At 39.2% G+C, this 25,366-nt stretch overlaps 1 protein-coding gene across 5 annotated transcripts in view; it reads left to right on the forward strand.

The window, feature by feature from the left end:
• The window catches only part of ZNF704 (zinc finger protein 704), a 249,314-nt gene extending 229,817 nt beyond the window's left edge, over positions 1-19,497 (forward strand). For 4 of the 5 annotated variants that reach the window (XM_074898788.1, XM_074898790.1, XM_074898787.1 and 1 more), the window contains 2 exons: positions 833-927; positions 2,190-16,989. In XM_074898788.1, coding sequence (XP_074754889.1) covers positions 833-927; positions 2,190-2,301 — 207 coding nt within the window. In that variant the 3' untranslated portion in view covers positions 2,302-16,989. Of the gene's footprint in view, positions 1-832; positions 928-2,189 lie in introns of all 5 variants that reach the window. The other variant, XM_074898789.1, reaches the window with a different exon arrangement.
• Positions 19,498-25,366: the final 5,869 nt, after the last annotated feature.

The following is a 25,366-nucleotide window of genomic DNA, read 5'->3' on the forward strand; positions in this document are numbered from 1 at the left end:
GGTGTTTCAGATGTAAAGTGGTCGTGGCCTTTACTCAGCAGCAAAATAAGACCCCAGGAGTAAGTAATTTAGGAATTATTTAAAGCCAGGCTTTATGCCATGTGATTACTCAAATAATGTTGCCAACCCCCAGGCTCATGTAGGAGATTTATTTGTAAAGTCTCTTAAGACCAAACTACACCCTTCACTTAGGAACATTCACAAAGGAGGACACCTACTGAGAAGGTTTACAGTGCAGAATACAGGGAATAATCCAGTACATCTTGTTAGCAGCCTTGATCAGAAGGGCTGCCTTGCACTCCCATTAAAACCTTGAGGGCCTCATCATAACTGCCCTGCAGCAAACCCCCTTCTCCAAGGCTGTCTCTCCACAGAATGCCAAGTCACAGACGGGAGCAACATAAGAAATCCCTTTATTTCACAGGGGGTTATTAGTATTGATCTCAGCACAGGCCAGAGTTTATTTTTCCAGTTATTTTTTCTGCTTAAATTGAGAAAGTTTTCATAAGAGCTATTCAGAGTTCTTAAATAAGAATGAATGTATCTTCTGTATTTCCCAAAACCCGCAGTGATGCTGCTCTGTATTCTGGTTTGCCCTGTTTGGATGACTGGAAGTACAGGGAAACAAAATTGAGCTAATATAATGTATCTAATGCTACATGGTCATCTTTCTAAACAGACCTACAACTTCCTTATGGTGTATGTTATATAACAACCTTTCCTGGGTATCCTTGCCACCGTGCATCATGAATTGCGTTTTCTGGGAAAATTGTTTATACTGCATTCATATGTGTATGTTCTTCATAAGCAGCATTTTTGTCTGTATTGACAGGTCTCACCAACTCATAATCGTCCTGCAGGGAGTGGAGAGCAGAAACAGTCCCACACAGTTCTTTCATCACCGCCTAGAGTAGCGTTTGGCTTGAGGTATGGGACCATTAGCTCCTGCTGACAGACCAGCAGCCTCAGAACCTGGAGGGCATTGAGTAAATAAGATGTCAGTGGCCAAAGAAACAGCGAAAACACACCACCAACCGTGATTGCAGTTGTCAGGCAGTTTCTTACTAGAACGCTTCAGAGTAAACATTCTGGACCTATTTTGATTTTAATTACCATCAAAGGTAAAGTTCAGGGCAAAAGTGAGTTGTTGCAAAATGGAAAAGGCAGACTGTGAGGCAAAACTGCAGGCCTTATGGCAGGCATGTCTGGAGTTCTAAACTGCCAGTCTAAATTGTCCTGTAAAGCACCGCTGTCCAGGTTCACTGCTCCAGTGAAGCATCCTGAACTTTATTACGTGGCTTTGTTTTTTCCCTGAAGGCTGGGTTGTCTTGTGTGCTCATCACCATTCAGTCCATATGGGCATTTGGCTTTAACTGAATTATAAGAAACCTTATGTTAGAATAAATTAGACCAAAGCAAAGATTTTTTTGTACCTTTTCGTCCTAGACATAAGCTACATTCATTTCCATTAAAGCTAACTGATGTTTCACCAGAGTCTGCTTTAAAAGTGTTCCAAAAGTTATGTTAAAAAAATCAAACTATGACACTAAATTTATTACAGTAAAGAAACTCCTTATTTCTCACAGTCCTAAAGTGACTGTACACTAAAACGAGACAAAAGGACTATTTCATGGGTTTCATTTTCTTTATGACTCTCAGATCATTGCATATGCTACAAACCAAACTTAGTATCTTCCCAATTTATGGATTGTGTGCATTAATGAATGTGCAGTAATCAAAAAACATATAGGTATGCTAGAGGGGAATCACCAGACAGTTCCCATGTGTGCCATGCAGCATGTAATACAGGTATTAAACAATTCTGTCTGTACAGTTCTTTGATTTAAAGATGCCAGGACAGATGGCCCTGCTATAGCAAACCTTGGGTTACTTGTTGCAGCTTTGCTGCTCAGGTTTGCTGGCTGGAGCAGAGGAGCAGGCTCAGCAGCTGCTGCAGAGGCTGTAGGAGCCAGGAGAGGAGAAAGACGCTCCCTCAGAGCTGTGGAGTCACGGCTGTATGTATTTCTGCTTTGCCAGCTCTCAGTTAACTCAAAAACATCCCAAATGCCTTTGAAACGCTGGGGGTTCTCTGCCTGCTGCACTCTGCTGAGACTGTTGTCCTGATCTTAGGGTGATAAAGCAAAGCTATAAAAGCATCTCCTTAACAAGCTTCCCTTTCTCTCTGACAGGAAGCCTAGAGGGGAGGGGAAAAAGTGTCGGAAGGTCTATGGGATGGAAAACAGAGATATGTGGTGTACTGCCTGCCGATGGAAGAAGGCCTGCCAAAGGTTCATCGACTAAAGATTGAAATTATGCAGAGGATTTGGGGATGGGGGAGGACAACAGCAGAACCAGATTGCTGCCGCTGCACTGTATCACTTCCCATTTTCCCTCCAGTGATGTGGTGTTGAGGGTTTTGGTTTTTTGGGGTGTTATTTTCTTTTAAAAGAGCTTTGTATTTCAAAGTGAAGCACTTGTAGCCAAGGAGAAGCACTAATCAAACCTGTGTGGAGCAATAGAGAAAAAAAAAAAAAAAAAGCAAAACCAAGAACATACAACAAAATACTGTCTTATTAAGTATGGAAACCAGAGCAGCTATTAGTGTTTTTCTGTAAAAGAAAGGAAAAAATTAATTTTTTTGCTAACTCTGTGAGCTACTTGCTCCTTAGGATCATTTTTAACCATTTCAGTCTCTGTGCTGTGAATGTCTGTTTTTGCTAAACTGAACAATTTTTCTTTTCCTGAAATGAAGATCTCTTTTTGAAAGCTTTCTAATAAACACTTCAGAGTTGTATAAGCTACAATTTTCTCAACAAAAGCTGTACTAAGACTGGAGACTGCTAAGTAATTCTCCTGATATGAATGATCATGATTATATTATATTTCTCCTGATACGAATGATCATGATTATATTATATTTTTGGAAAGGGGATGTGGGGAGGAGTTGGGATTTTCATTTGTTTGTTTATAGGAGAAAAGCAAAGTCTGAATCTGCAAGAAGGACAAGCAGTGCTCCTGGAAGATTTTTAAACCAGGCACAGACCAGTGGAGTGGAACAAAGTAATTTAAGTACCAAATTGGATTCTGATCCTCTAGAGGAAGAAAAGCGGCAAAGGAAAGTCACCAGCAGATATTGTCACAACAAGTTGAGGGAAGAAATCCAGTGATGCTTGATTGAAACCCATAAGAATATAATGGGGGTCCAGTAGCTTTTCTTACCACTCTCCTGTTTCCAAGGGAGGATGAAGAGTTGGACCAGCACGTCTGTTGCTGCAGGAGGCCTGTAAAGGACTGGTAAATGCAGCCACTAGGATTATATGTCATACCTATTCAGGGACATGATCCAGCCCAGCAGTTCTGCTCTTGCTTCTTTATCTCTTATTTGAGAAATTGTTGTTAAGATAATGGTTTGCTCAGCTTTTTTTTTTTTTTTCCTTATTAAAGTTGCTAAGATTTATTTGACGCAAAAAATTGGTAGAGGAAAGAAAATACTCCCTTTCCACAACATCATCTCAGAAAAAGAAGTACAACAGCAAAGGAGCAACATATTTATGGTAAAAGTCCATTTCTTAACTCATTTGATATACGAATTAACAAGTTTCTCTACTTTGAATAAATTTGGGTACTTCAGTTTCTCTGTCCATTAGAAAGTATACACCAGAATGTGGCAAGCTGGTGTTCTGTCTCAACTTGTATGAAATTACCATTAATTAACAATTATTTCAATGCAAAAATAAAGTAAGGATTTACTAGGATATGAATGTATCCAGTTAAACAATACTTGCCTGATAAAGAAACCAAGACACCTTAAAAAAATCAAAGACATAGAAGCAAAATTTTGCATATTAAGAGAAGCATGGAGGCCCACATATTCCTGGATATTTTTTTTCATAATTAGACTAGATCTTTTCTTTTTTTAATTGTCTGAACTGGTTTATTCTCACTGAAATAAGGGGACTCCAGGAATATAAACAGCTTTCTAAAATCTGGTCCAGAATTTACTTTGATAGCTTTATTAAGCGTGCATCACTGCTTATGCCTGTAGAAAAGCACAAAATAACAATGCAGTTGTTCAGAATATACATTATGAATTCAGTAAAGTAGTACTGAGAAGTAAAATTTATAATACGAGCTACCGAAGGTTATCATCTGATTTTCTTTGAACAAGTTAATTGGGCAATCAGATGTCTAATTTGAGCATGCTATTTCTGCAGTTGTTTACAAATTGTGTAATTTACATGCACAAGTGGCAAGATACACTTGCATGCACGCAATTAATTGACTTTTTGCCCGATTGTGTTCTCTGAATCATTTAGAAAAAAAAAAAAAAAGAAAAATAGACTCTGAAATCTGTTAAAACCCTGAAATATATACACATATGTGTGTATGAGGTTTTATATATATATATATTTATAGAACTATGTAATAGATATATATCTTAATATATCACATAGTTTTTCATATATATATAAAATCTAGGATCATCAGGGAGGAGAAAGACTGTTTTATATTTATAACTATAAAACCCAAGACACTAAAGGTCAGTGGATATACATAGCCACTGTATTATCTACTTTCTTCTTAGTAAAATGTGGGTCATGGGTTTTCTCTGGATGTTGTATTTTTTCAATTTCTTGTACTAAAATACCTGACAGTAATTCATAGTTATTTCATCTTCAAACACCGAGCTTGCTGATGGTGTATTTACTTTGGTAGAACTTAGACAATTTGGGACTTTTCCAAGATACTCCTGCCAATTTGTCCCCCCATTTTTACAAGCACTCCAAGACTAATTATAAAGTGTTCCATAATTAATTTGACTATTGTTAGTCTGACGGTATTTGCCTATATATTTGTTGTTCCCCTCCTTTTATATTCTCCCTTTTTGCTTTGGAGGATTTTTTTTTAAATAATGTATCAGATTGTATATTGTTTCTATAATGTCATGGCATTGTGAGCACCTTTCCCGAGGGCACTTTACGAATTATTGTAATAAGATTATTCTTTATAAATTTCTGCACGGAAGAATGGTTTTGTCGCCAGACCAGATTGCCCTCTGGTACAAATTTGATGTGGATTACATATAGGCACAAAATCCACAAATCATCAAAACAGGACAGAAAATTGGTGTTAACAAAACAGAAGAGAGAAGATACTTGATAAATCCTGCGAGGACAAAGCTAAATTGCCAATATTTTTACACAACCTATAAGCAGCAGTTTATATTAAATCAGTTTTGCATCTTACGGCTGTGGCATTTTGATTCAAAAGTGGGCACTGCTCAAGTTACCGTGTCTCAGCCATGGCCAGCAGTAGCAAGATGGCACAGCCGTCTGGACCTGCGTGAAGCGTTCACCGGTTGCTTCGTGCTTTGAACTCGGATTACTTCATGTCACACGAGCACTTCGGCGCCCACCGAGATCCCCTTCCGCCCTCCCGACACACCCAGCAAGAACAGAAATGTCAGCAAAGCCTTTCCTGTGCTGGCAGGACCGATCATAATCTGGAATAACCTCTTCCGTTTTTCAGTCTCTTGCTTCTGTGTTGCTTTAAGCTGTACTGCTGTCCTCCCAGCATCCGAGTCATCTCATGCTTCTGTACCGGCCTCTCTGAAAGAGTCAGATTTCTTTGTTTTCCCAAGGAAGAGCTAGCCTGAATGCTGTGGACATTTATCATCATCGGCACATGCCATATCCCCTATTTTCGGTTTCTCTGTGGGAGGTAGGTCATTTTGGCCTCATCTGGCCTCCCAGAGAAGTCAGAAAGAACAGCCTGAACACATCACCCAGTCTCTGAGTGCTACAGGGATTTGGATGTGGGTTCATGTATGTAAAGAGCCAGAACTTCCCCCTGAGATATAAAAATGGAAGGATCTATTTTATTGGGTTTAACCACTTATTAGTGTTGATGCTGGTAACAGAAGCTGCCATTGTATCAGAGTGGAGATCAACTGTATAGATCCCAAATATTTTTCTTCAGAAGTTTTCTTGCTATAACAGAGCTATTTCCCACCTTCCCTTTACGCCATCCTCCAAAAGATCTGGAAAAAGAGATCATTTTAGAAGTGAGAAATTTTAATGGCAATTTTTAAAATGTGACTGTGCTCCACCTGCTCCTATATGAAGCTATTGGATGTTACAAACTCGGATCATCTTAGTCATAAAATGGTTTCCACCCAAAACAATGTGCCTGATTCTCTAGTGCCTTGCACAAATGTAACAGGATACACATGATGCAAAGTGAGCAAAAAACCCTCTTCCATTCCAATTTGCAGGTTTACACTTACTTTTAACCAGTACCAGTTGTCGCCCAGCAGGTGTCTGTTGTGATGTAAGTCAGACCTGTAAGCCCTGCTTGTGTGAATAAGCTGAGCAGAATGCCTGTCTGTTGAATTACTTTTTCCAAATCATTACCCTGTTGTGAATGTTAGCTATCTAATGATCTGCAGATTCCTTGAACCCATTCACTGTCACTGAAATCACTTTTCTTCAGTCCTTCTCTCCTTTGTTTTTTTTAAGATAATGACTAGGTAGGCAACACAACAAGAGACAAAGCTTTCACCAAAAGTTCTTGTAGAACCTGCATGCAAGAATGGATTCCAGCTCCATGCAGTATCCCACATGTCCTTGTCGCTGATTTTCTATTTTTTCATTCATTCTGATCCAGTGAGTTGGAATGGTTTTCTATTTCTTGCTATGGTCTGGGACCAGCTTGAGTGGCCCTACTGAGAATTCAGGACAATCGCTGTAAGTGTGGCAATACAAAGCAATTTCTTTCTTCCCCTGCCTGTAAATATGTTGAAACACCATCTCAGAAACAGGACGTGAAATGAGAAGCTTGCTAGACATGTGCAGAAACATAAGAGGTTGCCAGTGAGGCTTGTTTCTGTTTGTTCAAACTTCAGTCATCTATTGGAGAAAGTTGTGCTGTGCCTTTTCTTAGGAATATTTTGATAAGGAAACATTTGTAAAGTCTCATCCTGGTCTTAGATTTACACTTTATTCACTCTTTCTGTAAGGTGGTAGTATTGGAACTGAGATCTGTATGAAGTATGGGATTTAATCTGCATTTGTCAGGATTTTTCTGGTGTATAACTGTGGGCTGTTGAAAAGCATCACAGCATAGAGTTTGTTCTGGTATAAGTTTAGGAGAATTTTATGGCATCTTTAGCAAAATAGCTAGAGAGTAAGTCATGAGCAAAAATTAATCAAGCTGAGGCTTTAAATATATTCTGTATCTGCTAGATGTAAGCAGCCCTTGTCTGCATCTGTGTGGAGCTTGAAAATCTTCGAGACTGCAAAAAAGCCAACGTACACCTATAGTTGATACTACCTGCTTGAACTGTTTTTTCCATCTTAGACTACAGTGCTTTCACATTGACTATGCTCTCACTTTTCATCCAAATGCAAGATTAAAGAAGATGTGTATCTTCCACTTGCAACTTTTTTAGTTTATTCCTCAATCTGAAAAACACTAACCATGTTCTTCGTGCTTTACACAGACCATTTTCAATAGCAGTCCAGAAAGACCCTGAAGACAGAAATCAGTGTGTTTCTGATGGCAAAATAAAATACGTTTTTCTCCTATGCTTGCTCATACTGCAAGAATTCATTTGGCCAGTCAGCTGATGAAATGTAAGGGAATGGATAAATTGAGTAACAAGCCAGCGTTCTGCTTTTTTGTAACACATCCTAACATGAATAATTTTTTTTTCCTTCCATGTTTGAATCTGAATGTGAGAGCTCTAATATACCCTTGAGGGAAATTAATTTAGCAATAGAAATGCTGTTTCAGCTTTCCTATTACTTGGGCATATACACAGTATTATACTAATGAGGTAGGGTTTAAAGATTAAAACCAAATTCTTGATGTAATTCGATACTAAAGATGGACTCAAACATTTTAAAATTAATGTTAGTGTTTACCATTTGCCAATCCTCTTAAAAAAATCAGGTTTGACTTTGGAGTCTTTATCTCAGTATATTACACCCTGCAGCAATTAATATATGATATATAATGGACAGATGAACAAAAGTTACTAAAATATTTGTAAAAAACTGCCTCGGGAAGACAGGGTTAAAAAAAGATAGGTGATACAAATTTCCTCAGGAACATAAGAAGGCTGTAAGGCAGGATGTAGGTTTATTTGAATGGAAGATGGCTAAGAAATTGATTTTTTTTTCTATTCTAGGCAAAATTTAAAGAGCAATATGTCACTACATGAATTACTAAAATTAGAAGGAAGCACTAACTAGTGAACATGGTCTTACTTAATGCTATAGCTTAGGAAGTTCCAAATAGGAAAAAAAAAAAGTTAGATGATATATAGAAAATGAGCTTGAACCATAACCTAATTATAGTATAAATCTACACATTTGTATAAACCTTTTCAGGATCTACTGTAAATATAAAGGCTTCTTGTTTATATAGTTGCTTGGTCAAAGCATCCTTTGTCTATAACTGGATTTCTTCTTACCAAATTACTTCAGCAAGCAAAAAATAATATGTTAGCATGATATCCTGGAGGTGTTGAGTACTCCACTTGGCAAAGTGCTAATTCTACATTAAATTAAAATAAAACATGCCACCACAGTTTTTTTTCTTTTTCATACCTGCAAAGGTATCAACTTCAGTAAATGCAGGGTTTTACTGAACCATGTTAACCAGTATTTTGAAGGAATACATGTGCACATTCTCAAATTTTTCTTGATTTGTCCACAAAGAAGTTATTTCTGGTCCGTAATAATTTTTTCTATCAACTCTTTCCTGTGTCCAGGGACTTCATTCTGGAAATTCCCAAACATTTATATTGAAGTGACTAAAATCAGAATCTTCAATATAAAGAACTAAAAATGTAAATAGTACCTGGCATCAGAATTTTTAGTATCAGTATTTAACTGTAGTAATTCATTCTTACAGTAATTGCAGCAAATCTTTCAGGAAAGGGGTGCACTTAAACTATAAGTTAGCAGGTATGGCTGCACAGAGGTAGAACTACTGGTGTTCCAACAACAAAATGTAGGCTCAGGTTCATCAGAGCACTCAAGCATGGGTTTAACTTCACTTGCAGAGTTTGATGTTGAGACTATATGTGTTTCTAAAGTCGGGCATACATGTTTTTACGCTCTTCTGAAATCAGGCCTTGGCAAGAGCCGATACAGCTTTGTTTGAAATACATGCTTTGTAAGACAATCTGTTTTTTCTGATTTTACTCAATTTATCTAGTATTTAGAAGACCAGACCAAACTTGGAGAATTCTTTTTTAAATTATTTTTTGCATTGCAAAGAGAAAGTGAGAAGACAAGTTTAACTGTACATTTCAGCATGTGAAAGCATTGCTTAGGTTTGTAAGAGGTGTCTATTTGCCATCAAGTTCAAAGGAATGTATTTGAGCACATTAGAAAAAATTGCATGACAAGCAGGTCACGTTACATAAATTTATAGTTCCATCTGTATTCCCTGTACGCTCAACACTCCTCCAGGCACCCGGAGGCATAGGATCTCTGAATATGCAAGGAAATAAAGAAGTTTACCTAAAAACTTTAGGAATACTGTGCGTTTAAGCCACAAGTGGTGTTGTCTGTGTGTAATTTTTAGTGTTAAAAGAAAATAGACAGTAGCCTTATTGACAAGGTGCAATACTTACAAAGGGCTAAATTATGGAAACAAGTGGTGTTTGTTTGTATGTCACTGCAAAATGTGCACTCTTTTAAAACTGACTATAGCACTTGGTTTTTATTACCTCTCTGAAATGATAGTGTTGGTATAATTTTATAACCATTTATTATACGTTATGAAACAGGATTTGCAATTTCTGAAGAACCAAAAAGGAAGAGAGGGGAAATTGTAAATCGCATAGGATAGTGGTATGTTGGGTTATATGGCAGAACCTTAAACACCTTTACGAAGCCGTACAAATTCTGGATTACTGAAAGAAAAAAATACATTGCCCTTGGTTAACAGAGATAGTTTAGTCTGAAATTTCCTGTGATATCATGAAAGCGCTACTTCAGTGGTCAGTGTTTGCTTCATCTCTTGCATTTTATTATTGTGTTTTAATTGTTTGTACTCTGAGAAGACATTCCTAAAGTACCAATACATGGCTTGAAACTGTATTCTTTTGAAAATAACTTTTTTAATTGACATACTTCTTCATCATACTGTACAGTCTGAATGAGATCATACAACATGATCTGCTCTGACTTATGTGGAGAGTTTATGCAAGCATAAGGTTATATAGGAAAAGATTATGCTGAGGGTTCGTTGTTCAGTTATGAAGAGGGTTTGAACAATCAAACTAAAAGCTTCGCTCACATACTTCTCTCCATCTGCAACATGGGGTCAGCAGAATACAGGTTGCCAACTACAGTGTGTCTTGCTATCTTACATCTTTTTTTTTTTGCTGTTAAGTAATGACATATACGTCATTTTCCTATGTCACTGTTTTTGTCTTATGCTCAGAGTCCAGAATTAACTGTAAGACAAAAATAATCAGATCTGCTGAACAGAAGGCTGTTTGGTTGATTCCCTCTTTGACTGACTTCTAGCAAAGGGCCAAACAATAAATTCCACTTTGGAGACGTTAGTCAAAAGAGCCTTGAGCCAGTCAGTTAAGACCTGAAACAAAATTGCTCAGAATTGGATCCCAGTAGCAGGAAACTAGTCTTAAGCAGTCAATTACAGATGTTGTTTGTTTGGGGTTTTTTTTTAATTACGAGCTTGATAAAAAGTCTTGTTACACAATTAAGAGCAAAATGCAGATAACATTGTAACTAGTTGAGCCCTTGAAGCTTTACAGATTTTCTCAGGAGAGTTGCAATTATTCCCATGAACGAGTGCGTTGACTAGGACTGCTCACGCGGTTAACGGTTGTAGAATGAAGGCATTTGGGTTTTCCTCTGTCTGTCTGTTTCCACTGTAGTTGGGAGTATGAAACTGTGAATCTCCCTTTCTGAGTGCCTGAGAAGAGATTTTTGCTGTTAGACTTTGTGAGAGGGATGGATATCTACCTAGGCACGTTTGCAGGGCTGTTGGAAGATTTCTAGTTTCTAGTAATACCAAAGTGGCAGGACTTTGGATGTGTCACTTGGTGACAGATTTAAGAGCTGTTAAGCACATGGTATTCAGTTTGTAATCCATTTTACTGATACCAGGGCTGGGGAGAAGGAGGTTTCTCAGAATGGGGTCCAGGATAGCCAGCCTGTCGTGAAGGGAGACACCACCATAGTCCATGTGCTGTCAGCTGGAGCAAGTGCTCCGTTTGGAGTGTCCAGCTTGAGAGAGGTGGTTATCTGCATTCATTTGTGACCCACAGTACAGAACGCTCTTTAGAAGAATATTCTTTCTTTCAGAGATTAAAAGAAAACGGTTGGAGAACTTTTATGTTACAGAAGGTCACTGAATAAATTGCAGCATTCTCAGAGCTGAATTGAGAAGTGGCGGTTTCCCTCCTTGCAGAGCCACGCTGCAGCTCCCCGACTAGCCAGTGGGAGCATGCTCCTGTCTGGGCTCTCGTGGAGCCCTGTAACCTTAACTAAGTCCTTTTCCCAAGACTTGCTGGAACCCAGCAAAGAGCCCTAAAACCAAACCAATGTGAGTTTGACCCCGAGGTAAAAGAGGCTCTTTCCAACTCCTTCCCAGCAATTCCACTTCCTAAGTGAGTGTTTTATTAGTAGACTTTTATAAAGGGGGCATTGCCTCATCACTTTCCAGTGGCATTTCTGACACAGCACCAACCACTTTGCATTTGCAAGGAACTAGACATCATCTTTGTTAGTCATGAGGTTTGGGGAATATTATTTTAGATTGAGCTCCACATTTCATCCTAACACTACAGTTTCACAGCAGGTTAAGTTGGCATAAGCTTGTGCTACTGTTGAAAGAGCAGTTCCTACCCCCTGGCAGAGACATTTCTAGAGAGAAATATCCTGGGTTATGCTGGCTTGAGCCAATCCAAGAAGTGTAGCTCTATATAAAATACCTACAGGCTAGATCAGTATATGGCTTGCTGGGTTTGTACGTCCGCTCTTCATGTGGCAGGCATGATAATACTGCATTTATCCCACCCTGTCTTGGCTGGAGTCTCGTTAAGGGCCTGGACTTGCACATGCTCCTGCAGCAACTAGCTCAGGAGAGCTCTACTAACGGCTGGTTGCTTAGCACTACTAAAATACCATTAAAACAGCATTGATTTTGATGCGAAATGGAGCCTGTAAGAGAAGAGAGAGGAGTTAGATCAATAATCCTACATGCAATGAGTCTTAACTCCGCCATGGTTTTGCTAAGCCGATGTTGGAGGAGTTGAAGGGACATGAAAAGCAACCTTACTGGACCTTGCTCCTCCCCTGACCCCAGGGGCGTCCTGGAGCCAGTCTGATGTGATTCAGGGTAGTCTCAGGCCATGCAAGGGTTATGGCAGGGCGAGGAGATCTCTGTATGAGATCTTGGGGCTGCAGGAAATCGGGGGATGCTTCTTATCCAGACACGGCAGCAAATAGGAAAGTTCCTCAGCTGATTTGCTAGTGCAGTTTTTTAGCCTCTTTTTATTATAACATCAGTGTAATAGCGATGGGAATGCAGGGGAAAAGGTAAAGGTTCATAAGGCAACTGAAGGAAGACAACTGTCAGCATCAATTGCACTACTTTTTTTAAACTTTGTGAAAAGAGCAATTATGTTTTCATGTCATCTGCTGCTCATGTATTATTTTATGTAAGGAAAGCATTTCCATCATAGAAGGGGGTGAATTTAGCATAAGTTAAGCAGCTATAGGAACACAAAAGCCCAGTTGACCAAAATTTATGAATATGGGATTTCTAATACACTCTGCTTGCATAAGACTGCGGTATTTAGATCCCTGCATCCTTTTGTCTCACTTCAGTCACAAAAGGGAAATATCTTCCCACATATATTGTTCTTCCTTTGCTTCCTATCAAATATTGGTTTTGAGAATATAAAGTAAATTTCAGTTCTTTTTAAAATTTTTTTTTCTGAATTACTGTTTTTAGAATGAGAGTATTTCCTCTTTCACTCAGTGTAAAATTACTGAGCTTTAATTTGCTCTGCATTGCACTTTATATATTTTTTCACTTGTTGGGCCATGTATTTTTGATACACAAAACAATAAAGGTTTTGTTAATCTAGTTTTAACTAGAAATTAATCATGAAACTAAGATGTTTTTATAAAAATGCAAGTTCCATAAAATACAGTGAATAAACTCTTTAGGGGAGAGACATTTTTAATGATGTTGAGAAATATTGTAGCTTCTGAAATTATTTAGCATTTGGTAAATTCAATACATTAATGAATAGCATGGTTTAAAATGGAATATGAATAAGCAGGAGACAAAGTTCTAGACACTGGATTTGCTTATATGCAAAACCTGCATTAAAATTAGCCTAATCTAGTTTAAAGAAGTATAAAACTGTTTAATAAGCCAATTTAAAATGAAAAGAGCTCACAGAAAAATTGAAATCAGTTTAACTTAATTCCCAGAGAGAGATGTTTTTCGGTACTCTAATGCAGTGCTGTTAGGGGGAAGTCTGAGAAGGCCCTTGTCTCTGGAGGGGCTGAACTCATGCAAGTACAAGATGCCACCAGAAGCCATATGCGAGTATATATTTTCCTGCTTTAAACATTATCTCTCCAAACTCTTATGCTTACTGGCCCACTTCCAGGTTGACAATGGTATTTCCATTTGTTTTTTCCTGCCTTCATCCCCTCTTTGTTTTGAGAACTGGTGTCCTAAAGACAATCTTCTTGTTCCTAAATGATCTAGTGAAGTACTCGTCTTCCCTCTGTTTTTGGTGTTAAACTTACAGCCCTAATACTATTGCATGTAGTTTAGCTTAAGAATTTGTAGATGCCAGTTTCAGTGCTTTAAATAAAGAACAGCTACTCTACCCCAGCACAGAATCCCCTCAAATCTTGTGGAGTATGTTGAAAAATAAAGACCTTTTTTACTTTTAGTTTGTCCAAACTCTTTATTCCAAATCACACCTAGAAAAGTTATATCTACAGTGACTAGAAAATGGCAATAAAGACGGGAGAGAGGGCAATGCTCTCATTTTCTTCCCAGGGTGAGTCCTTCCTGGGCTCCCCTCTCCCAGGCTGATGAATGTGTGTGTGCACAGACCACGCACAGCTCTGAAGTCCTTGACACCATGATGTGAAATCCCTCAAAAGTGCATTGTCAGCCACCTCCCAGAGTCCCCTGTTCCTTTTAAGACACTTTCAGACATTCTGCTTTATAATTTCTACATCCATTGGTAAACCTGGTAAAAGCTAACTGCTGCTCCAGGAGCATGAGTCCAGTCTCACCTTGAGCTGCAAATGTATCATCTTGCCATTTTTAACCAAGCTTCAGCTTCACGTACAAAAGATGTGCAAGAACCGGGTATTTCTGCATGCTGTAAAGCTGTTGTGTCCTTTCAGGGACTAAGAGGAGTTCCTGGAGCACAACAAGCACAATGCCAGTGGCTTCCTGTTTAACACTGGTGAGCACCATGACACCTGTGCCAAAGAGAAAGCGTAGATTAATGTTACCTCCAGATCCTACCACAGCAATGAGTGCTGCACAGCACTGCTCAGGTCTTGCAGCTGTGGGAAAATTAAGCTTAAAACCTTTGCACTAAGCACAGGGTGTCTGAAAACTCAGTTAGTGTTTGGCTGAGGAGCCAGAGCAGGGACAGGCCTGCTCCAAGGTGGTGGTCCATCAGGCAGCACAAATAACAGTTCTGTTGCCTGACTGGTTTCTGTATTTTCATGTATGTTTGAAGGAAGGCCTTAAAGAGACAACATTTGCATGTAGATGATGCTTCTTCGCAATCTTACTTGATTCTGCCCTCTGGGGGCAGTCTGTGGGCCAGCGCTGCAGATTCAGATATGGTACTTTCACTGCCTGTGACTTACATAGCAAAAAATGTTTTTTATTAGAAGCAGGTGCTTTTCCTTTTTCCTAAGATTAAAAAAAAAAAACAGAACAACAAAATGCCACCATGCAGACCTTTGTTAAACTCCCACTGTCTCCCTGTGGCACCAGCAGCTGGGGAGAACTCCAGCATTCAGAGGACCTTGGCCATAACTCATCAAAAAGCCTCTGATTCTATTGCCACTGAAAATGTTTCAGTGCTAGATCAAAAACATACAGACTAAGGGCTCTACAAAGTTCCTGTAAGAATTTTGCTGTTATTTTATATGAAAAAAAGTGTTAAAATCCTTGTGTCTGCATCTGAGTTGATTCTGCCTGATAAACCAAGACAACTTCCAGTAAACTTCAGATCTGTAAGGAGTCATTCTCAGTACAAGTCACAATGCTCCAAACATTTCAGATATTTTTCTTAAATAAATAAATTTTCAAAATTAGCACTGTGTATATTAATGCCTAAAAGTTTATTAAAATAATTGAGTTAAAAATACTAATAAGTATGAGTATGTGCTTGCACTTGAAACTTTAAATATAGACTACTGAATGACTAATTTGAAAAGCACTAGCTTCTGGGCTCTATTAATGCACTAAACCAGCTTTGGACAGAGTAACATTTTCTAAAAATTGAGAAGGAATATATTTTTCTCAAATTATTCAAGTAATCCAGGTAATGAATAGTTTGTTTCTGGTCACTGTGTTTTAGAATGAGCAAACCTCATTCTCTTGCACTTTTGATATTCATTGTTTTTATGGAAAAAAATATTTTCTGCTTTTTCATCTCCCAGTGAATGATCAGTTCACTAGCTACAGGCAACATTTCTTCACTTAAATTGCAAAATATTTGATAAATTTATTCTTCTGCATGTGAATCCTGGGTTTTTTTTTCCTAGCTTCAAGATAATTTTGTGCCATTTTCATAGATATGGTTGAATTAAAATTGCAGGGAAGAATCTTAGGTCATCTAGTAAGTGATTAACCACATTTTTTCCTAAGTAAAAAGAACATGAAGAAACATGAAGGTGAAGTATCATGAACAAAGTCATTTCATTGCTGAATTAAATATTTATAAAACATCTTGATTCGTAAAAGCCAGTGATCTTTGTTGAAGTTGTGTTTAGTAGCAAACCACTGTGTTTTAGTAAGTATCACAAGCGAGAAAGCAGTTTTTCTTCAGAAAAAGCACAAATGGAAAACAGGTTTAACACAGATCATTTAAACACAGTTTTTCTCCTTGTCTTTAAGCCCATCCTGCCTGGTACATCACTGTTGTACGTTCAGGGATGCTCAGGACAATACACATTCCTCATAGGAAGCAGCTGGGTTCGGAAGTGTTAATTGAAATAAAAGCAAAAGCGAGCAAACTGGTAGAATTTTCTAAACACTAGCTCAGCTATTGCCAAAAATGCAAAAAAGCACTACTTGCTACTGAACTAGAATTTCAGCATTTTAGAAGAATTGCATTTTAATCTATCTCAGCCACCATCATTAAAACCAGATTTCTGTTGGTTTGCTTGTTGGTCTTACAGGCCTTGTACTTGTTAATAAACCTCAGAGCAGGCCACACTAATACTCAGATTACCACAGTTGAGTTGGAATCTCTTGAAATTCCAAAAACTGTTATACATTATTACAGAAACAACAGTCTTTGAATGAAAACCAACTTAAAATTTATCTCAAAAAAAGCAAGAAGAAAATTAAGCTAATTCTGTATTTGGGAAATGCCATTCAGCTACCATTAATTCCCAAGCTGTGTGCTTAACTGGTCTCCTGTAGCTTTGTCAGGTCACATTTTTGTTGAAAGCAGATGGTGATTAAACTACATAGCAAAGAACTTCCCTTTGATCTTTGTAAATGAATGTATACGTACAAACTATGCATTTTCATACAGCTACATCCTGTCTTTTGAATTAAGTCCACTCCAACCTTTTCCCCTAGGTTAGCAACCCTAAACTTCAGGAACTGAAGGTGCTCTCATCTCCTTTAGGAGATGTTTGTCTCCTGTCTTGTTTCTGCTCTCCAAAAACCCAAGACGCAGGACGGCAAAGTGCTGAGCTGCAGGGCCCCAGGAGCAGAGTGGCCAGGGGCCCGTGACCAAGGCCAGGACCTGGCACGCTCCGGGAGAGCAGTTTGGACTCCTGGGCCCTGCATGGCCAAGCAGAGGCACGTGGTACCTGTGCTCGCTCAGCCAGAGCTGCTCAGCCCCGGCACCTCTTGCACTTTTGCTCAGCGTCTTGTACGCTCGGGCAGCAGAGCGGAACCAGCAGCTGCTCTCTCACACGGGGTCAGTAGGAGTTTGCAGCAACACTAGAAGCAGCTATGCCAAGGAGGAGGCTACTGCAAATTGGGCTTGCAGCCATGATCCTCCCCCTCGGGAGAGCCTTTTCAGCCACCCTGCCAGCCCAGTTTTGTTCTTACCACCACTTCTCCATAGTGGTCTGCAGCACGCCACTCGGGAGGCATGGACGGCTCCTTGGGGGTTGTGGTCTCACTGCTGAAAGCTGCTGCCCCAGATGATACATTGCTCAAAACACTCAGTACTTCATCCTAATCATTGACTGGACTTCAGGGCTGGGATGTGTTAGAGACAAAGGATCAGACCTTGGTTTTAGTGGACCATCTGTTGGGAGGGAGTAGAAATGAGGAAAAATGGATGTCTTGTTCTTGTAGCTAGTGCAGTTAAATGAAGGAAAAAGGTATTGCGTGCAACATTCTTGCTTAAATTTTGCATTGTTGCTGTAATATACATCAGCCCAGTCTGGTCAATAAATGAAGTGTGTTTCTTACAGTTTATCCTACAGGAAGAAAGACAAAAAAAATAGAAGTAATAAGAATATCCTTGCTTTAGAGTAAAGCAAACCTCTGGACTCAGTAACAAAGAAAGGTTTTGTTTATATGCAAACTATTTAAATATTTGATACCAGTAGGAAGGCAGTAGTACTCTTATCTATCCAGAGATGTGTAGTCATCTAGGTTATGTTTAATTAAAAAATACTTCTGCAGTATGTATTTGTATTTGATGGGCTAAGGCCTTTAATTTTATATTCTTTACAAGAATTGTGAAAATTATGTTTTCCCATTTATTGAGCTACCTGTCCATGCTAGTTGTCCTTTTGCATAAAGAATATTTCCACTGTTTCAGAGGTTTTTGTGTTGGTTTTTTTGTTTGTTTGTTTTAAAAAAAACACTGTCCTTTTAAAAAAGTGCAGTGCTTTTTGTATATTGCTCAATAGAAAAACATACTCCTTACCAGGGAATGATCCACAGAACCCAATGACTTGAAAAAAATGCTTGAGGGCGGGTCTTCAGCGGTTATCAGCTGCCGTATCCCCCATCGCCGAGACCCTTCCTATCAGGGGAGGAGTTGCCCCCAGGAGGCTTACACGGAGGTGGTTGTAGGGATGCTCAGCAGGGTAGGGGAGGCTCTCTGGGGCTGGCAGATCTCCAACGCCAGGATGTGCCCTATAACAGCAACAGAAAGACACTACTGCATTTCTCTGCAATCTGCAGCTGCCCCGTGGGCCTGGTGTAGCTCTGGCTGCAGTCCCTCAAATCAAAGCTCTGACTGCAACTGTCAGTCCTTTGCTGTCACTCACTGTCACAAAACTAACTTTTTAAAATGAGAAAGAGCTTCCAACTCTGGCACTAACTGAAATACTGAATACTTTTAATATATATATATATATATATTTGGAAAGTATTTGAAAAAAGTGTTTTGTCTTTTTTTTATACAACTTTTAGCCAAATAGAAGTATTCTGATTATTTACTTCTGTGGATACCTGTCCACCTGTAAATAAACGCATATATTCAGGTACATGAACCTGAAGGAAAAAATAATAAAGACTGTTCACTGGCTATGCGCTTTGCTAGCTGTTGGTTCCTTTGTACATAAGAGGTAACTGTTTAAATGTTAGGTGGGCTCTTTTTTTATTTAATTATTGTTCCTCTAAAGAAAGAAAAAGAAAAAAAACTTTTGACTTTGTTTTCTCTTTTCTGAGTTAATACAAAGATTTTCTAACTTTTTACTGCAGAAATGGATAAATACCTGGTGCTATGTGAATTTGAGTCAAACTGGCCATAGCAGACACACCAGTTAGAATGCACTTTTCCTGTGGCACACAATGTATTTTCTCAGAAGGGACTTTCAAAGGACCATCAGATGTTTACATTTCTTCTTGTTGCCCCAAATAGTTTTGAATATTGAAATAACTCCCAAAAATAGAGAAAGTCATGTCCATTACTGATGCGACGAATCCTTACATTTAGGTATCTATGACAGGTTTGTACAAATAACATTTTAGAGATAGTTGAAATATTGGGCTTTTCATACTTTGTAATGCTTTGATGTGACAATAAATATGCTGTTGCTATCTAGTCTAACCTCATTGTAGACCTGTAACTTCCTGTTTATGGTTATGTCATGAATTGCACTGGCTTGAATTCAGCCAAATACTGACTGTTCAGCTGAAATATTCCGACTGTTATGCTGTCCACAAAACATTAATTAAATGCACTTGTATCTGACTGCCGTGGAGTATGTCAAATTATTCATGTAATAAAACCCTTGTGTATAACTTTTGCTACTTGTTTATGTGAACTTTAGTTCTTTGACAGCCCTGAATGTCAGCACATCAGTCAAGGACCAGCTTGAGTCAGTGATAGCCTTTGCATCAGCTGCCTTACAAACAGGACTGAATTCCTTCCCTTTGACCAGAAGGCAGATATTTAGACACCAAAACACGAGTTAAGACACACAGGACAGGAATGTGGCCCTTGAATTTTAAGTTCTGGTTCTGTGAATTTTAAGTGCAGCCTTTAGCTAGTGACTATGGTTACCCACTTCCAGGCTCATGCTATAAAACTGGTCTTCCTGATGCATTTAGCCAGCAACACTTTTCCTGTCCTGCTCTTGCCTGGCAGTGGAGGAATAGTCTCCCTGTGCACAAGAAGGAACACTCCTTATAGGCAAAGCTTTGTTTGAACAGGGTACGCCTTTCTCATGGTAACACTAAATGAAGCTACTGCTTTAAACTTGCAAGTTGGAGAGACATTCCTGAAACAGAGTAGTTTCTTAAAAAAAAGGATAAACTAGTATTATTTCTGTCCAAGTTCTCAACTCCCCTTCTAGCTTTGTTAGGTCATATTTGGATTTTCCTTTGGCTAATGCGTTCCTACCCACTGCTGCAAAGCTGACTCCAATATAAATAGCAAGGCTATTAAATTTAATGAACGGTTTAATCGCTTTTCTTCTGTTCGTATTTTCCTCCCTTCAAGCAACACCTCACCACACACAGGCATACTTGGTCATCCATTTCCAGTAAAGAAGATCTCTAAAATAATCTGTTCTCTTAAGCCAGAGGCAAAACAGCTCAGGCAAAGAGACCCTGCCCTGCTGCCCAACAACGTGTATCCTTACTAACAGTCAGGCTTGTCCAAACAGTCTCTTCCTGAACGTGCATTTAATCCAGCAGATACCAGGCCCTGCTGGAGCACACGGAGCTCCTTGTCATTTCTGTTGGAGGAGTCTGCTGTCTTCATAACCCCACTCCTGCCAGGCAGGTACCCACAGCTGTCTGACTTGTATCGTTAGAGCAGGTAATCCTACAGTTGATTTCTCTAGATATAAAAGGAAGAGATTTGAAGTCATATAATTAGCAAGGAAGCGTTTTAGTGATATTGCAGATTAAATTCCACTAATTAAATGCCACTTTAAGAGATAATAATCACTGCTGGAATTGATGTTTCTGAAGACAGGCAGATAGACCATTACAGTTCTCTTTATGCAAACAACATATTTTCTACTTTTGTACATTAAAGAAAAGGGATTTCATTTTAGCCACAATTCAATACCTACACTCCCCTCTTTCCACTCCTGCACAGATTTTGTCTCTTTTTGAGCCAATTCTGAAGAGTTCTAAGAAGTTACTACCTTGAGTGCATTTTATTTATAGATATTTCACACCCTCATGTACTTCCTTTAGAAAATTTTGAGCAGAATGATTCCTTCTCTGTCTGCATCAATAACTTCCTCTAATCTCTTTTCTTTTAGCTAAAATAAATCACTAAATTCAAAATTGGGCTTCAAATACTGTTAGCTGCAAGAAAACAATTTTTGTTGAAATGTACTGTGCATTTTGTACTTCAAATGCTGTCATCATCTTGTTTTATGCCACTGCCTCTGAGACCTGTTCTCCAAATGTGACATTACAGAATCATTATGTTTTAATCTTACTTCCTCTGTGAGGTCCTAGTGGCAACCTGCTGAACCCAGTGCAAATCCTTAGCAATTAAAATATTACTTGGAGAACGATAACATTATTTCGATGCCCTTAATTGAAAGCATTATTTTCTACTTTATTTGCTTAAACTGCCAACTTTTTTCTCCCTCTCCCACCCACTCTTTCTTATGATGCCAAGAAAAATATTTAGGTTATAAAAATTGCCATATTGGTTTGAAGACTAAACTACATTTCTCTTTTTGGCTAACAAAATAAAAAGGAAACATTATGCTAAGATTTATGTTCTAAATTTAGCTCTGGAGAGGAGAAAGAGAGAGAAAGAATTTGCACCTCCCTGAATTACATTTTTCTGTTTTATCCCCAGGATGATACCACCATGAACAGATGCAGTTTATGCAACTTTTTTTTTTTTTCTTTTACAATTTTTGGGAAAGGAGAAGAGTTTTCAAACACATTTGTTTCAATGCAAGGCAAATGACAAGCAAATTACTCCTTACTCTTTGTCTCAGCTTTGCCTTGTAGTCACTATAGTAGTGTCTTGCTCTGAAACAAGAATTCATTGATTTTTTTGCCAGGTTGTAAAAACAAAAAAAAAAAAAAACAAAAACAAAAAAACCCAAAACAAAACTTATGGATGGGAAGAAAGGGAGGAACCACTATCAAGGACTGGGTTAAACAATCAAGCTTGTTCTTAACCAACCTTATGCCATAGCTCCAAGTGTCTTGATCTGACTCTGCAGGTCACTGGTCCACCAAACTTTAACTTCAGTGTTTCTCAGTAATATGTGAACATTTCCTTTTGGCTAGTAGACTTAGCCTTCCTTCCCAGACTTTTTAACTGTTAGCCTTGCAGGCTTTTTAGATTTCCTTCATAATACTATAAACAGCATTTTTAATACATATATCATAATATGTGTGTATATAGTTCAAAGACCCTTTTCACAAAATTAGTTTTAAAAATAAGAACATGCAGAAAAAGGGAAAGTAACTAGAAACCAATCCTGTTTAGGAGAGATGAGATTAAAAATATGTGCAAACTAAAACTATATCACATAAAACTGCTGTGAAAGCAACACAGTGCTCACCAGTTTTACTGAAACAGGTGGGAACAGCAGATTCTTGATAATCTGAAAATTTTTTAAAAAACATTCACTAGAGGTACAAATTTATCCAGTGCTGACCTCTTGTGGTACGAAATGAATCTTCAGGCGCCAAAAATAGCGGGCAAGTCAACACCACGGCGAGGTTGGAGAAATACCGTTAGGCTGGCCCTGCAGACCCAGCCTTGGGAACTCGGATAACCAAAGAGCATATTGCAGGGGGCACCGCCCTTTAAATTTTCATTTTTAACTCCTGAGCACACAAAATCCTACATCTTACACAACGCTGAAACATGGCGAATCTATCAGGTAAAAACAGTTCTTAAATTTGAGGCGTTATCTAAACCCTTTGCAAAAAGCTTTAGGAACAGCTTTAGCTGGGAAGCACTAGGGCGACAGAAATCTCATCATATACCCTTGCAGATCAGAGCTGTGTTTGTATTATTTTAGCACCAATACTGAATTATCTCGTTGTGTACGGTTGGACTGGATGATCTTCAAGGTCTTTTCCAACCTAGATGATTCTGTGATTCTGTACAGGGCATGGAGCATCCCTCTCTCATTACTTGTGGTTGAGTGCATCTGACTAACTAATCTGTGGAAGTTCAAGTCTCCTGTCCTGCCTCTAATATCTTTCTTGTTGCCCTGTTTCCCACCAGCATGGTATCACACAACAACTGGCACAGTGAGGCATAGATGCTCTATATCTCCTTTATTCACTCCTCTAAGCACTTACCCATATCACTCAAATCACTTCACCCATTCTCTTTAGGCACCAGAGGATCAGAAAATGAGTCAACAACTGGAAACCTGAATATTTTTAATAATGTCCCTCAATGGTGAGCCCATTTAAGGTCACAGGAAGCAGACACTGCTAGCTCTGCTAGGAGTGAGCTGTCAAAGCCTGAGGGCCATGACAAGGAGGACAAAATCAATCCCATTCTTATCCCACTCAAGTGCAGCTGCAGTAGGCACCCTTTCACTTTGTCGCACCTATACATGTCCCACTAGACCTGCTGCCCACTCCCCAGGATACACCTCACCCACTCTCCCACTGATGCAGGGCATCCCCTACCCTCAAAGCAGCGAGGCTCTCACTAATAGTATCCATACAAGCATTCAGTAAAAAGAGTGAGCTGAGTCCTACCTCAAAAGAGGGAGCAGATTCACTCCTACAGCCTTGCTCTTTTAGCAATGTCAGAAAAAGCACTATGTACAAAGCAGACCTTCCCTGTGCACCCTCAGAAATGAGAGTGCACCAAGGATGTCTTCATTTTCCCACACAGCTGGAACTGCTACTCAAACATAAACAGGAAAGTCCTTCTACCTGAAGCTCCCGTGCTTTAAAGTCTTACTCCCTCACAATGAGCAGAGAGCAAGCCACCCCCAGAAGCCACTGTCAAACATGCTTTTTAGTCCTTTTTAGGCCATCAACACACCTTCTAGCCATCTTAGAGCAGAAACTGGCTCTTCATTGTCTCTCTTCATTTTTCCCCTCTTTTCTGTTCCTGCAGGTTCCTTGCTCTGACGTATATGAGTATCACCGCCATTATTTACTGTCACGCCTCAGGTATTACGTTAGTAAAGTGGTAACTCACGTAACCAAGTTTAGCCTGAGCTTCTAGCTAGGACTGACCAGGTTTCCTGAAGTGCTGTAGTGCAGAGGCTTCTGTTAGGCGTCTCAAATGACATCCTCTTTAGAAAGGACTGGTTCCTTCCTCCTGCTCATGGACCTCCTGACCTGTGAAACCAAACAGGATACAGAATAAGGGATGAAAGGAGAAAGGAAAATGTTTTTTACTTCTGCAGCTTTGGTAAAAATCAGAAATTTCCAAAAATATCTGCAAAATCCCACTCCCAGGATGCTTCTTTCTTGGGTTCTTTATTCTTTAAATGTTTATGTTTTCTCGCAGAATGGTGGTCAGGGGTTTTGGCATTTCAGGCTGAATTTACACCATGTGGCTCACTACCTGGGGGGATTTCAGAGCTACATCCTCTGTTGCTTCCCAGTCAGCAGCAAAATGAGAAATACAGCCTCTCACTGAAGATGTTTCATATTTAGAATCAGTACTTGATAAAGATGTATCCTGCACCGCAGTGCTACAAGACATGTGGAGGGAGGCAGACCTGGTGTAGTGTCAGGGCAGGGGATCTAGAAAGCTATCAGAGGAAAGCAAGATGAAAGCGGAAGGGAAATGAAGTGGGTGATAAAATAATTCTGTTATATAAGGAGAAAGCCAGAAGGATCAAAGGACCTCTTTTATTTGCATTTTATCCTCATTTCTGTTCCTTGCAGTTTCCTTCCTCTGCTGTATATTATTATCACCTCTATTATAAAACTTTCTGGTTGCTTGCAATTATCCCCCCTTTAATCTCATGCTAGGCTCTTCCCCTTTGATCCAGTGCAGTACACGCCTTCTTGCCATGTGACTGATTGTGTGACTGCTGTATATATATGTAAAAACAGATATTTATTTCAACCTAATTTCCCCATTGTGTCTCCAGTTCAAGTCTATAAAGTCTAGGCAAAGTTGTGTCCTTCACAAAATCCTTTCTGCTTACCTCAGTTAGGGTGGATTCAGCTCCCAATAAAAATGTTACAAATGGAAAGCGCCTTCTAACAATTTCATTTTATTTTTGGATGTAAGTTACAGTTATAATTTTATACAATAAAAGAACACAAGCTACAGAGAGGGACACCCAATTATGCCCTTCATTGTGAGGCTAAGCCGAGTTCAATGAAACAAACCTGTTACTGGCAGACCCTTGATTCTTTCTCTTCTTTTCAACTTATGGAAAAAACCCCACCTCTTCTGCTGCTCCCTCCCTCCTACCAGCCTCTCCTGGGACCACAGTTTTCCCTGTCCCCTGTTCCTGCAAACCAGACTTAACATCAAGGCTGGCAGGGCTGAGATGTTACTGAAGAAGTTTGGGACCTGAGAGCCAGGAGAAGAGCCAGGGCAGAGTCAGTCGGAAAGTCAGTAGTGAAGATGTTTGTTCTCCAGAGGACAAGCCAGGTCTTCCTCCTCTGGTGGGAAACAGGAGGCAAAGCAGAGCTGCCCAGCCCAGCCTGGTCCCATCAGTCTGAGGAGGGCAGGTCCCCA

This window comes from Athene noctua, chromosome 2 (genome assembly GCF_965140245.1).
Source record: "Athene noctua chromosome 2, bAthNoc1.hap1.1, whole genome shotgun sequence".
Lineage (NCBI taxonomy): Eukaryota > Metazoa > Chordata > Aves > Strigiformes > Strigidae > Athene > Athene noctua.